Source organism: Coffea eugenioides, chromosome 11 (assembly GCF_003713205.1).
Source record: "Coffea eugenioides isolate CCC68of chromosome 11, Ceug_1.0, whole genome shotgun sequence".
Lineage (NCBI taxonomy): Eukaryota > Viridiplantae > Streptophyta > Magnoliopsida > Gentianales > Rubiaceae > Coffea > Coffea eugenioides.
The window spans coordinates 1,562,919-1,578,089 of record NC_040045.1 but is presented as its reverse complement, the minus strand read 5'-3'; the positions used below and the strand labels follow the sequence as shown (position 1 = coordinate 1,578,089).

Here is a 15,171-nt window from a genome sequence, read left to right as displayed (position 1 = left end):
TCAATTACAACAGGAGACAAGATTTGGCATGAAAAATCTGGAAAATCTGATAAGCCATATGGCAACTGCAATCAACAATTTAGAGTCTCACATTTTTGGGAAGTTGTCATCTCAATTCGAAGCAAACCCAAAGAACGTGAGTGTCATGACCTTGAGAAGTGGTAAAGAAGTTGAAGGGTCTCGGCCAGTAGTCCCTAAAGATAAGAGTGAGGAGCAAATATAAAAAGAATTTGAGAAAAAAAGTGGAAAAATTCAAATCTCAAGATAATTTCTGACTATCGTGTGAATCATAAGTCTAATCCACCACCTTTCTCTAGTAGGTTGGAGAAGCCGAGAAAACAAAACAAGGAGAAGGAGATGCTAGAGATGTTTCACAAAGTGCAAATAAACATTTCTCTACTGAACGCGATCAAGCAAGTGCCCAAGTACGTAAATTTCTTAAAGGGTTTGTGCGTCAATAAAAGAAAGTTGAGAGGAGATGAATGAATTGTGGTAGGAGAGAACGTATCAGCAGTGCTGCAAAGGAAGCTACCTCCAAAATGTAGAGATCCAGGTATGTTCTCAATCTCATGTGGAATAGGGAATAATAATATTAGAGATGCAATGCTAGATTTAGGAGTTTCTATTAACGTGATGCCTAAATCAATTTATGATTCCCTAAATAGGACCTTTGAAAGAAATAGGGATAATAATTCAATTAGCTGATCGTACATTTGCCTATCTAAATGGGGTAATTGAAGATGTTTTAATACAAGTAGATAGATTAAATTATCCTGCTGAATTTTATGTGCTTTACATGGATGATAGAAGTGCTCCAAATCCATCACTCATTATATTAGGAAGGTCATTCTTGAGTACTGTCCACACTAAGATTGATGTTAGTAAGGGTACTCTCACACTGGAATTTAATAAAGAAATAGTCCACTTTAATATTTTTGATACAATGAAACATCCTGTTAACTCTCATTCTGTGTTTGCAATTCATGCTACTAATCCCTCAATGCAAGAATTTCCTGAATTCGATTGTAGGGGTAACTCCAAAATTGCTGCGAACAAGTATCCTGGGATGAAAGCAATTTATAAGGTGAAAATGAGTAAGAAATTAAAGAAGATGGTTGCACCCAAAAGCTAATTGGATCCCGGAGGAATGTCACTGAATACAAGAAAATTTGAATTACATCCAGATTGAGGAGTGGTGTTTAACGTCTAGCCAAAGACGTTAAAGAAAGGCGCTGCTTGGCAGGCAACCCAAGGCCCTTTGTTTTAGTTTTCTTATGTTCTTGGAGTTTTTGTTAAGTGTTAGTTGCGTTTAGTGGTTTGTTGCTTTTGTGGCAGGAATCTAGTAGTTGAGCGTGCCCGCATCTAGTGATCACACCTAAGGAAGCAATTTTTAATTTGACGGACAGAAGACTACCCACTAGTTAGGCATGCCCACGTCAAGTGGTTATGCTTAAGGAACTTAATTTTCGAGAATTGGTCAGAAGACTCTCCAATAATTAGGAGTGCCCACATCAGGTGGTCACGGTTAAGGAAGTTAATTTTAGAGGGTTGGTCAAAAGACTCGAGGGCAGTTAGGCGTACCCATGTCGAACGCAGTGGTTCAACAACAAAAAAAAAAGGGAGGCTGCCCTTTTCTTTCACTTTCTCCTCTTTTTCTTTCTTTTTCTTTCTCTTCTCCCTCCTCTGTTCTTCCTTTCCTGCTGCCGCTGCTATCTCTCCCTCTCTTTGCGAATGTACGCGGCTGCCAATCACCGCTTGCACGCCATCACTGTTGCTTGCCACCACCCATAACCATCTCCATTTCCGCTATCTGTTGGCATCTCCGATTTTGGTTTGGGGCAGTGAAGGTCCACCATATTGGCTTCATACCACCATTCCCACCTATGCCATAGCTGTTCGAGACCCTCCATTACGTGCTCAGGAAAGTTTTTTTGTCCTTTTTATTTCATATTCTATTCTTTATCTCTTACATTAGGGATAATGTAAGATTTAAGTGTGGGGGGAGCAGCATATTGATAATATATTGAAAAAGTTCAAGTGTAGGCATTTTGTTGGAATTTTTTTTGTTTGATTTTGTCGAATTTTATCCAATTTTTACCTATCTTTGTGCATATTTGTGATTGTTCCTGACAAACAATGATTAGATGTCTCAAATTTTCTATTGTTAAGATTTTACATTCTAAGGTGTTAAGTATAACATGGTTAAGTTTAACGATATCTCTTTGGTGAATGTTTGAGAGTTTGTAACTTTTACACTTTTTGGTTAACTTTTCTAAGTATTGTAAATATTTGTTTAGCATTTTTTGTGCAAATTGATTCAACTATTAATCTTAGTTCTCCATGTTTAAGAAATGAAGTAGGCTTGTGTGGTCTTTAATTTTAGTTTTGGTGCTTATTTGAATCATGTTTAGCTATACTACGCTAGATATCATTGCTTAGTAATTGGGAGTGTTCACCACAAATATCGACTTTCGTATCAAAAAGTGACGATAACTATAAGTATATGGTCCTTTAACGATAAAAGTTGAGTAACCAGGTTCCTTGATTTGGCAAATATCGGAGTTCACGTCAAAACACTTAAATGGCTAAAGACTAAGCATTTCCCCTGGAAAAAAAAAACACTCAAGTGTGGGGATATTCGAGAAAAGAAAAAAAAATGTATATGTGCTAGTAGTGAAAAATATGGAAGTGTTTGAATGAATTGTTAGCCCGCTGATCCTTGAATTTTAATGTTGAAATTTTGCTTAATAGTTGAACGTTTTGTTAATGGATGCTGGTTAAATATTTTATATTCTTAGATTAGTTAGTCATGAATTGGAAGAGTCCCTGATCTTGAAAACTAATTGGAGAGATATTTCTTGAAAATTGCCACTAATACTTGACATGTGTTTTAATTGTATCATGGCAATAAAAGATTTCAGCAATAGCCATTGTTTGAATTTGATTGCTTGATTTGTTGTTCTCATGCTTGAAAACAAGCATGGTTTAGGTGTAGGGGAAATTTATAGGTTACATTTCTATCATTAATTTTATGATTGTTTCCCTCGTTTAGATTACCAAATATTATTTTAGTTGATAGATTTTACTTATATTTGGCATTTGGTGCTAATTGTAGGAAGGTGGAGCAAAAAGTGCTTAGATGAAGATTTTCTAGTGAAAAATATCCAATTATTGCATGTGAGTACGCCTAAACTGACTGTTCAAAGTCGGAAAGTCGGGATTGATATTGGGAAATCTCCAAATTCGAATCAATTTCCTAATTTGATAGCTATCAGGACCTTCCTGATTTTGCGAAATCATTCTCAAGTGATTGGGAGAGTTTTTAGGAAATTAAATTGTAATAGAAAACTCCTTAGGAATTTGATTGGTATTAGGAGACCAATCAATTACGAGAGAGCCAAAAAAAAGGAGAATTCGGCAGATCATCTTAGAGGTAGGACCAAAAAGAGAGTGTTCTTGCTTTGTCTTTTCCTTTTTGACCGATTTTGAGAGAAAATAGTTAAAAGTTTCAACAGATGCTTTTAATGGAGAACTAACTTCATACTTCTAAACAAGGAACAACTGAAGATTTGGTTCAACAATAACTGTGAGATCTAAATTATTTTAATTGCTTCTTTCATTCATTGGTATTTGTATATTTTCTACTTTTCGTGGCTATGATTATTGTGTATGATTGAATAGTGCGCGATATTTAATTATTCATGTAATCTATTTGCTAATTGGATTGGTTGAATTCGTAATGGTTTGCCGGCTCTAATCCCGATAGTGACTGGCATAATTGGATTTGTGCCAGGGAAGTGTATAATCTAATTTAAATAAACTCTCGTAGCATGTTTATTGATTAGAGCAAGATTTCTCTAGTTTTTAATGCAATCAGGAAATTAAATCCTATGGTCATACCTAGGTTATCTCTAGATTAGAGAAATAGTCAATAGTCGTACCTTGGTTATCGAAACAGTAAGGAGAAACTAATTATCAGATCGTATCGGCAATTAAAAACTTGTTTATTAATGAATGTTAGAGCTATATTTGAATTAATAATCAGTTACATGAACCATCTCTGAAGTGTGTCCTTAGTTACAGTTTTTTCCAGTAATTATCTTTCTTAATTATTTTTCACAGTTGATTAATTTGGTTAATAATTCATTAGTATTTAATTCTCAATACCCTTGTTTCTCTTTGACTTGAAAAAGAGCGAATTGTCGCCAGTCCCTGAGGAGACAACCCTACTTGCCACTGTCTACGAGTTAATATTTTGCTATCAACTAGTCAATTCTAGTATATCGGATTAAACAAACTTTTCAGAGCCATGGTGAATAAAGTAACCCATTGCACATCCAAAGTCCCTACTCCAGTACGTGGAATTGATTCTTGACTGCCTTTGATGGTAGCTAGGTTTTTGTTATTGCACAAGTTCGGCACCTGTCACAATTGTAGCTCCTGATACAAGCAGCTAGCTTAATAAGCTTTCTTGAATCTAACATCAATTTTATAAAAAGTAGTCCGAGCATTCCAGAAATGTCGCTCATTCTAAGCATCTTTCGTGGCAAATGAAGCACTATTTTCTTCAGATCAGATCTTTGAAATTGAAGAAGGGGAAAGGAAAGGTAGAAGTTAAGGAAGGTTGGGTGTTGTCAATTAGTGGAGAAAGGAGCCAGGAGCAAGAGGAGAAGAACGACAAGTGGCATAGGGTAGAGAGGAGAAGCGAGAAGTTCTTGTGCAAGTTCAAGCTACCAGACAAGGCCAAGATGGGTGAGGTGAAGGCTAGTATGGAGAATGGTATGCTTATCATCACCATGTCGATAGAGGAAATGAAGAAGCAAGAGGTTGAGGCCATTGAAATCTCCAACTAAATGTTTTATGGGTTTCCCAACATTATGGATGTTTAGTTTTGGTTGTATACTAAACAACATTTTTGTGTAGTGTATACTAGTAATATGTTTGAAAATGATTAATTAGAAAAAAAACAAAAGTGTGTAAAACTTTAATTTCTTCTTCTTCTTCTTCTTTTTGTCAATTAGTAGGATTTATGCTATCATATTCTATAAATGAGGGAAAACTCAACTGACTAGTATAAGGGACAATGATCAATTGTGTGTAAAGGGTGAACAGAATTTGTGTATGGAAATGGAGCATCTTTTGATGGCTGGTTTACTCTTTCAACTTTCTATCCATCCTTAACCCCTGTGTGTATTAAGAAGATTGAAGGCATATCTCTTTTTCATTGTTTTATTATCTTTCATCCCTTCCTTCACCCTTTCCATCCTCAATTATCATGCCTAAAATTTGAATCCTGAATCTACTAATGAGGAGAACTCTTAAAGTCCTCTCTTGATTATTGGACTAACTCTTGTGATTCGAAGGCATATCTTTGTTTCTAAACTACTATTTCACACTTTCAAGTATTACAATATTAGAGTTCAAATTCCAACTACACGTATGCATACTAAAGCTCAACATCGAAGAATTTGCCTTTGGGTATAATAATGCAACCTGAAGCCAGTGTTGGTAAATTCGGATCGGACCAATCAGCCTTCTTCTCGATTTAGTTAGTAGTACAAAATTGCTTTGGTGATGGAGACTCAAAGCATAGTATGAAGGGTGATAGCCATTGCAACTAGAAAAGTAGTTAAAATTTATGTATTATAACTTACAAATAGAAATGACATATCACTTCAAAGGCACGAAGTTGTAATTGCTAGGGTTTCTATTGTAATCGCTAGGGTTCCTCCATGGCAAACTTGTGGTTGTAGGGCTTGTATCCCTCCTCCCCAAGAAATCTTTTGCAGACATTGTTTCGCAACACCTGCAGAGTGTTGCTCCTAAGGCCTCTAAAGCTTTTAATTTTTCCCCTTAACAGCCTTTAATAGTTCATAAGCCTTCTACCTACAAAGGTAAACCAACGGGTTTTTTTCTCTGAAAATGATATTCATGCCCTTTCCAGCCCTTTTTGCTTCTCATTGGTTGGGAAGTTTCTAAAAGAAGACCGAGTATGGATGCGTTCCAGAAAGAATTTCAAGCGATTGGTTTTCAAGGGGTTTTTTTGCTGGGTTTAATAGATCACGACATGTTCTCATTAATTCGAGCTTGAAAAGGATTATTTGCGATGTTGGTTGAGGGGCATCTGGTCTTTGCAAGGGCTCGTAATACCCATTTTTAAATAGACACCTTCTTTCTCTGAGAGACCGAATCACCATTAGCTCCAGTGTGTGTATCTTTTCCATGACTTTCATTTCATCTCTTTAATAAGGGACCTTTTTTCGATTGCTAGACTGATTGGGGAACCTTTAAAGATTGACACTTCAACAATCTCTCTTAACCAACCCAACGTAGTGTGATTTTGCATTAAGGTGGACTTGCGACAGTCCCTCCCAGATAAACTTTGGATTGGGAATAGAGCTTCAGGATTCTGGCAGACCGTGAAATATGATAACCTATCAGATTATTGTCCATTGTGCCAGAAGCTAGGCCATAAATCTGAATCTTACCGAAGCTCGGGTAATGTTGTGGAGAATAAAGTTGATCAGGCTCCAAAAAATAATGCATCACACCAATCTAAAGCTCATGAAGATAAGGCATGGATTGTGAAAGAGAAATTGCAGCGGGAACTTCTGAGACCTGATCAGTTCACCCGAACTCGTCTAGTCTATCAACTGAACAAAACCAGCAGGAAGGTAATGATCAGGTAGATGCTATTAATTATGTTTGCGCACCGAAATCTGATAGTGTCTACTTGAACTTCTCTTGTTTATCAGCTGGACATTCAGCCAAAGAGTGGTGATCAAGTGACAGTTGTTAATTGCAGCAACGAACAATCTCTTTCGGTTCCTTTCTGTGCACTGAAATCTCCTGCAGTCTAGTCAATCTCTTCTGGTTTATCAGAAGACCAAATGTAGGGGGAAAAATGAGTAGATGGCTGTTGTTAATCTTGCTGTTAACCGCAATGTGCAGCCTCTCTCTCTCTCTTTTTACTATGACTGTAGACTCGATCGAGCAAAACGATTTCCTAAGAAGAACTTGTCTACCAAACAGACTTATGTTTTTTACTGGGTTTTAGATATGGATAAGCCGTTAACCTTAGCTAATCAACTAGCTAATTTGCACATTCAAAGTCTAGATAGATGCAAGGCTTGCTCCTATTCCACCTTTTGAAAACCTGATTGATCAAGAGATGTTAACACAGCTATACCAAACAAAACGGGCAAGGAAAAAATGCTTTTTAAGACGACCCAGGACGATTCTTACTCGACAAGCTGTTGAGGCTTCTCAAGCTATAACGTCTCCTTTGATTTAATGATTAAAGTGCTCATCTGGAATGTGTGAGGTGTAGCAGGTCGTGCAACATCCCATAGACTAAAGAAATTACTTCTGGAGCCTATGATTGACTCTTCTATTCTATCTGATTTTGTGACGACACTTGAATTTCATCTAGGCCTTTTTAATATATCCAACAAAATTTGGGTTTGTTGGAAACATTCATTTGCTATGAATGTTTTAAAAACTGGTGAGCAGTTTCTTCATTTGGTTGTTACACATGAGTTTGTCTCGGTAGTTTTTCATTGCACCTTTGTTTATGCGAAGTGCACAAGACAAGAGCGACAAGAGCTTTGGATTGCTTTATTGTAAATAAAACAAATAGTTGGGCAATGGCTATGGCTCTTGGGAGGTAATTTCAATGTTGTCGCTTCACTGGATGAATACTCAGGAAATTTCTCCCAAGATATTGAAGCAATTGCAAACTTTAATTATTTCATTCATAGTTGCTTGCTTAGGCAGACACAGGTGAATGGAAGTATGTTTACATGGTCAGGTACTCACAATGCGCAACAAATTTGGAACAGGCTGGATCGAGTTCTTTACAATAGTAAGTGGAAATGCAATTTCCGAACCTCTATGTCCACCATCTCAATAGTACAACTTGAGATCATACATCTTTGCTTTGCTTGTTTGGCAATCCCTATCGGTCTGGTCCAACATCATTTAAATTTCAACACATGTGGATCAATCACTCCATATTTAGGGTGCAGTTCATTAGAATTGGAATTTGCCAATTGAAAGGTTATGGGATGTATGTCTTGGCAAGTAAATTGAAGTGATTGAAGAAATGTTTGCAAGCTTGGAACAGAGATACCTTCAGTAATGTTTTTGACAAGATTGTTTAGGCAAAGGAGCTAGTTCGTCAAAAAGAAATCCAACTTGAGTTGGAGAATACAAAGGTAGCCCACCTTGAATGGAGCCAAGCTCAAGCAAACCTCCTCCAAGCCTTGGTGAATGAGGAGCTTTTTTGGAAGCAGAAAGCAAAGGTCAAGTGGTTAAAGGAGGGCGAGTCCAATTCAAAGTTTTTCCATTAATCCTTGAGAGAGAAGAGAGCACAATTGCGTATCAATCGAATCAAAAACTCTCAAGAGGAATGGATTGAAGATTTGGATGCTATAGTAGATAAGAGAGTGGTTTTTTCCAGAAATTATTATACAAAGATTAGCAGGACTCCGATGATGACCTTGCAGAGAAGCACGCAGCTCAACAGCTTTTGCAAAATATTCCTTTCCAAGTTACATTGCAGCAGAATCCAAATCTTGTTCAAATGTTGTCTTTAGAAGAGGTCAGAAATGAGGTGTTTGGGTTGGATGGAAATAGTGCAGCCAGTGCAGATGAATTTTTGAGGGTATTTTTCCATCACTGCTAGGACTTCTTGGCTCATGACGTATTCAATGCAGTTCAGGAGTTCTCTATTGGAGTTCCAATTCCTAAATCCATTGCAAGTATGCTCATAGTGCTTATTCCAAAAAAGGATGCTTGTTTCTCTTTTATGGATTTTAGACTCATTAGTTTGTGCACCTTTATGAACAAAGTGTTCACTAAAGTGCTATGCAATCCTTTAAAGCCTTTGTTACCATCTTTAATATCAATGGAGCAGTCCGCTTGTGTTTGAGGTAGTAAAATTGCTAATAATATATTATTGGCCCAGGAGATAGTGTGTTCATTGCACAAGAAGGTACGGGGAAAAAACATTATTTTCAAATTGGATATGATGAAGGCTTTTGAGAGGGTCTCTTGGCCTATTTTTGTCTAAATTGATGCAAAAATTTGGCTTTCAATCCCACTTTGTTGCTCTAATTTTGAATAATTTAACTGCAAGTTGATTCTCATTGTTGATCAATAGGAAGTCATGTGGTTCTTTCCAAGCTTCGAGTGGTCTTAAACAAGGGGATCCACTATCGCTATACCTATTTATCTTAGTAGCGGAAATGCTTAGTAAGGGGCTCAATAATCTATTTATGATTGGGACTATAACTAGTTTTGGGCTGCCGCGGGGATGCTTATTAGTCTTCCATTTGAACTTTGCAGATGACATTATGATATTCGCTAGGGTTGATAGGAAGTGTGACTCCTCCCTAAGGCGAACCAAAGGGTATTGGCGGGACGCCTACCCAACTCTCGCCAGGACTCAGTACAATTCTCATTTAATCTTAATACCATAATAACTAATAAGACAAGACGAAGTAAGAAAGAGAAGTCGCTTCCATATATAAATATCCAATCTTACACCGCAAGTTCAAAATACATCCACTTTCCAAAATATACAACTTCCCAAAAGATGTCTAGACAAATACATTCCAAAATTCTCAAGTAGGCTTTTCCATAATCCCTTCCAGTTCACTTCTTGTTAAGGAAAACAAATTTAACGAAGTGAGCGGGTGCTCGTGAGGCCAAGAAAACATGCAACACACGTAGTTCAAATAACAATAACACTTGAACAAGAATGAAAGCTGTAACATTCAAATAATTAACAATTAACAATAAAACACATGTGATAAGGATATAGGAGTTCTCAAGAGCTATTTTCCACTTGCTCGATCCAGTACCTCCACGCGTTGACACTCCGTCAACCAGGTAGGTTATAAGTCTGTAGAATTTCACTTATTCTTCCCCGTTCACCGTTACTCCCCCTGCTCCGGGCCCGGACTTCTTTTATATAAGGCAATACTACTCGAGTATGCCAAGCGAGATCTCTCCAATAGATTAAACTTATACACTTTTCCCATGACTCACCAACCTTCTCGACCAAACCCATGCCGGCTCGAGTCGCAAGGTCGGTCGATGAGATTTGCGCATCCCCCACTATTATCACTATGAGTCAAGGAGATTTACTCCAATCGACATATGCAACCATAGCATAATTAACCATTGCAACACTTCACTTAATACACTTAACAATTCACTTCAAACAATTCAAATACACTTCACTTAAACGACAACAAGTGTTATAAAGTACACACTCGATCTGGCATATTCAAAATACTCAATTAATAATAACAATTAAGCATGTAACAATTTTTTACACACTTGACACTCACCAAGTCAAGATAAGAGTGAGTGAACGAGCAATTAAGTCGTTAGGCATCCGTTTTGAGATTCTCTTGCAGATCTCCTTGAGCGCTTGGATACACTCATTTAGACTAATCAATACCTCAAACAAAGAATCTTAACCACTCAAAATAAAGGTTCAAAAATGCAGATTTATTAACACGAGAAAAACTTATTTCCTCCATGAAATTGAGTTTAAAACGCTCAATCATTATCAAAAGATAAGGAAAAAGTTTCCAAAACTCATTTCTCATCAAGTTGGAAAATTTCAGTTTTGCATGTCAAATTTAGGAAAAATCAGAACTTTTTTTTTTTTTGATCTTTTTTTTTTTTAATTTATTTTATTTTATTGCAAACAAAACCACGGTACATAGAGCCAGCGTTGTTCGTCTAACTAACCCTGGTAGGACTACCCCCGGTTACCACAAAGACGGACTGAAGGAACTGCTAGCCTATCTAACTGTAGCGCAGACCGCGCCTTCCGTGGGAGATCTGCCCTAGTTGTAAAGATAACATCTCGCCGTAGCCCCGATGATGCTAGGGCATCCGCCACTATATTTGCTTCCCAAAATATATGGGCCACCTTAACTCCCAGTTGCGCCACCAACCACTGTATATGACGAAGGGTGTTGACCAAAGGCCAACGAGCAGCTCCGCAAGACGACACCAGGCTCACCAAAGTACTTGAGTCCACCTCCGCCACCACCTGTGTTACATGCCGCTCATGGCATAGTTGCAAACCTGTTAGCAGAGCCTTCGCTTCTGCCGTGATCACATCGGCCTCCCCGAATTCTTTGTAGAAGGCAAATACCAAGCTACCATCTGTGGATCGCACTATCCCTCCCCCCGATGCGCCGGCCTCGGCGACGCTCGCATCTGTGTTCAACTTGAACGCGTGCCCTACTGGTTTTGACCACACGATTGCTCGGGGCACAACGTGCCTCCTCTTGGCCCTTCCCAAAGCCGCCCACTCACAGTCAACGTCCCCCTTGAAATTGTCCCGCCTCAACCGTCCTCCTCTACCCATTTGCCCAATAAATGAGGACACCTGTACGATAATCTGGTTAGGGGCCATGACTGCACCCTCAAATCGAGCTGCATTCCGAGACTTCCATATAAACCAGAGAATCACCAGAGAGAGGAGAACCCTAATGTGGTTACTCCTCACCCAACCGTGGGAAAAAAACCAACTGGCGAGTCGCGCATGCACCTCTCCGCCTTGCGTCAAAATACCAAACCGACTAGCGAAATAACCCCACACCTCTGTTGCCACTGGTCCGGTAACTAAAAGGTGCTCAACTGACTCTGTCGCACTCCCACAACAGGAACACCGAGATACCAAGGGCCTTCCCCTTTGTTGTAAGATTCCATCCAATGGCACCCACTGCCTCAGGACACGCCACCCAAAGAAGGAGATCTTCCTGGGAATCACCGGACTCCATACCAGGGAGTCAACAGAGGAGATGTTCCTATTTTTGCGGAGCTGCTCCCAGGCTGATGTGATGGAGAACTCACCTGTCTGAGACGGCGCCCAAATCATCCGATCCCGCATGCCAGGAAAGACACGTAAGTAGAATCTTTTCCAAAATATACCCTGGAACCATGTTGCGCAGGCGCTGCCTATCCCACCCAGTGTCTATGAAGAGCTCCCCCACCAAGAGGTGCGAATGGCTTGCCCCAGGCACCAGCTGGGCAAGCGGGACGTCAGCGCACCACCTGTCATGCCAAAAGTCTACGAGTCCATCGCCCAGACACCATCGAATGTTTCCTTCCGCGAATTCCCGAACCTCCAATAGACGACGCCACATAGCCGACGGCCGTGGTATTGTAACCAGCTCTGGGTGTACTCCTTTCACATACTTGCAATGCATGAAGTTTGACCACGGCGACTCGTTCTCTCTCAGTTTCCACCACAGCTTGCAGGCAAACGCCTTCGATAGTGTCTCGAGCGAGCGAAACCCCAGGCCCCCTTCTTCAACCGGGTAACACACTTTCTCCCAAGCCGCCCAATGAATGCGCCGGGAATCCGAGCTATCCCAAAGGAAGGCGTTACAGAGTCGCGCCATTGCCCCCAGCACCGCCCGTGGAGGTTGGAGGACTTGAAGCCAGTATAAAGGTATCGAACTCAGCACGTGCCGTATGAGCACGATCTTGCCACCCATAGACAGCAGTTTCGAGCTCCAATGAAATAGTCTCTGCCGCATCTTGGCCAAGAGGCCATCAAAGATCCCACACGTAATCCTGCCACGAGTTAGAGGGATGCCTAGGTAAGTGAAAGGAGGTCTCTGCTCGTTGAAACCAAGGATGGACCTTACTAACCCCAGATGTGCCTCTCCCAGCCTTGGGGATGGAGAAAAGGAACTCTTGCTGACATTCACCGCTTGGCCCGAATATGACTGGTATGATTGGAGGAAGTCTCTGATTGCCGTTAATGCATCTGAGGAGCATCGTGTGAAGATAATCGTGTCATCTGCAAAGGCTAAATACGGAACCCGAGACCCAGCTGCCATAAAAAATCTACTTGTCTTTTCCTCAAACAACTGCTGGAGTCCCCTGCCAAGGAATTCAGCAACAAACAAAAATAAAGCAGGGGAAAGGGGGTCGCCCTGTCGCACCCCTCGGGTGGATTTGAAGAGGCCTGACGGCTCCCCATTAATTAACACGGAGAACCAGGAATTAGAGAACGTTCTGAACAGCAGGTCCACCACCACTTCGTCAAAGCCAAACTGTCTGAGCATAAAAAGCAGAAAGGGCCATTCCACTCGATCGTATGCCTTTTCCATATCTAGTTTTAAAATTAAGTTGGGCTCCACTAGGTGCCTATCGAGCTCTCCCATCAGCTCCTGTGCCAGTAGGATGTTGTCCACTATTCCCCTCCCAGGCACAAAACCCGCTTGCCAAGGGGAGATCAGCTGAGGCAGTACCCGGTTAATCCTGTTAGCGAGCACCTTGGATACAATCTTGGAACTCACATTGCATAGATTGATCAGACGGAACTCCCGCCAATGTGAAGCTCCCTCTCTCTTCGGGATTAGGACTAGGAGTGACCGTGACCATCCCCTTGGCTGTTGTATGCCTTGAAAAAAATCTTGGACGGCCACCACGAGGTCCTTCTTAATAAAGCTCCAACAACTTTGATAGAAGCCTGCCCCAAACCCATCCGGCCCTGGTGCACTGTCCACATCCATTCCGAACACCACCGTATGGATCTCTTCCTCTGAAGGCAGACACTTTAGCATTTCGTTATCCACCGTCGCCACCTTGGGAACCCCAAAGGGGAGGTCTGGCAGAGGGCCTTGCCTGCTGGCGGAAGAAAATAGTTCGGAGTAGAACTTCCTTTATCTCGTCTGCCGCCTCATGCCACCCCCCGTCCTCCCCCCTGATGCGCGATATGAAATTGGAGTTACGCCGTTGTCTGACCGCCGCATGGAAGAAGGCAGTATTTGCATCTCCCTCCTGGATCCACTTAATACCTGCTTTCTGTCTCCAAAATGCACACTCCACCGCCAACTCCCTATTATATCGCGCCCGCGCTTCGTGAAGTCGAAGTTTGTACTCATCAGTCCGATGCGTGTCATAGTCACCCTCCCGTTGTTTAAGCTCCTGTTCCGCCTGTGCCACGTTGGAGGTGACATTGCCAAAGACCTCCCGGTTCCATTGCTTTAGATGATGGCGCACATTCATCAGCTTGTTGAAGAATTTGACCATTCCTACCCCTCGCACCTCCGACCCCCATGCCTCATTCACCACCTCCTGAAAGAGAGGATGTCGCCGCCAAATGTTCAGAAATCGAAACTTGGCCGGTGTTAGTCTGGCAGTCATGCATTTTATAAGGAGGGGGCGTGGTCTGAACGACCCCTTGCCAAGTGCGAGACCTTCGAGACTGGATAGGCATCCATCCACTTGCCATTCACTAATATGCGGTCCAGTCGCTGCCAGACCGAGCCGTTTGTCCAGGTGAATTTTGGGCCAACAAACTCGAGGGCAAAAAGCCCACACTTAAACATGGAGTCGTTGAACTCCTCCATGTTCCGTGCATTTGCCGGTGCCCCTCCTTCCCGCTCCTCCATTGCCGAAACCACGTTAAAGTCCCCTGCTGCCATCCATGGTCCGCTAGTCGAGACACGCTCAGCCACCTCTTCCATGGCTTCCCACAGTGGTCTTCGCCCTACCCTAGTACATTTCGCATAGACCCCAGTCACACAAAATGCCGCTCCAGAGGCAAGCACAACGCGGGAGTGAACCATTTGGTCCGCGTATTCCACCCAATCCACGCTCAACATGTTCCCCCAAAATACCCAAATCTTCCCACTGACAAAGCTACCGGCGTGGTCAAATTGCAACTGTCTACGTACCCTGTCTAATTGAGCCAGTTCCGACATAGGCTCCAACAAAAAAACCAAATGAATAGTGTTTTCGCGACACAACTTATGTAAGTACCGCAAGGAATCTCGGCGAGAGGCCCCTCTTATGTTCCACACTAACAAATTAATCGGATCTAACATGGGACCGTAATGTATAAGAAGTTTGAGGCTCTGGTACCTGCATTGTGCCCTCCTTGCGTGGTCTGCCCCGTTTCCTTTTAGGTTCACCCGCACCCTCCAGCTGTATGACCAAGGTCGCCTCCTTGCTCTCCATCCCCGCCCCCAGCTGCTGTTGGCACGGGCAATTGACTTGTTGCTCCGCCTCAGAAAAGCGTCGATTCAACACCGTCTGGAACTCACGTAGCTGGCTCCATGACCCGACGTTTGCTCCCTCATGCCGAGCTGATCTGCTGCGCAGTAGCCGGGGACCCCTCCCGCT

At 41.7% G+C, this 15,171-nt stretch overlaps 1 protein-coding gene across 1 annotated transcript; it reads right to left on the bottom strand.

The window, feature by feature from the left end:
- Positions 1-13,611: 13,611 nt before the first annotated feature.
- Positions 13,612-14,750, bottom strand: LOC113751439. The gene is made up of 2 exons (XM_027295451.1): positions 14,244-14,750; positions 13,612-14,121 (listed from the first exon to the last, which is right to left on the bottom strand). The coding sequence occupies exons 1-2, from the start codon at positions 14,748-14,750 to the stop codon at positions 13,612-13,614; spliced, it is 1,017 nt and encodes a 338-aa protein (XP_027151252.1).
- Positions 14,751-15,171: the final 421 nt, after the last annotated feature.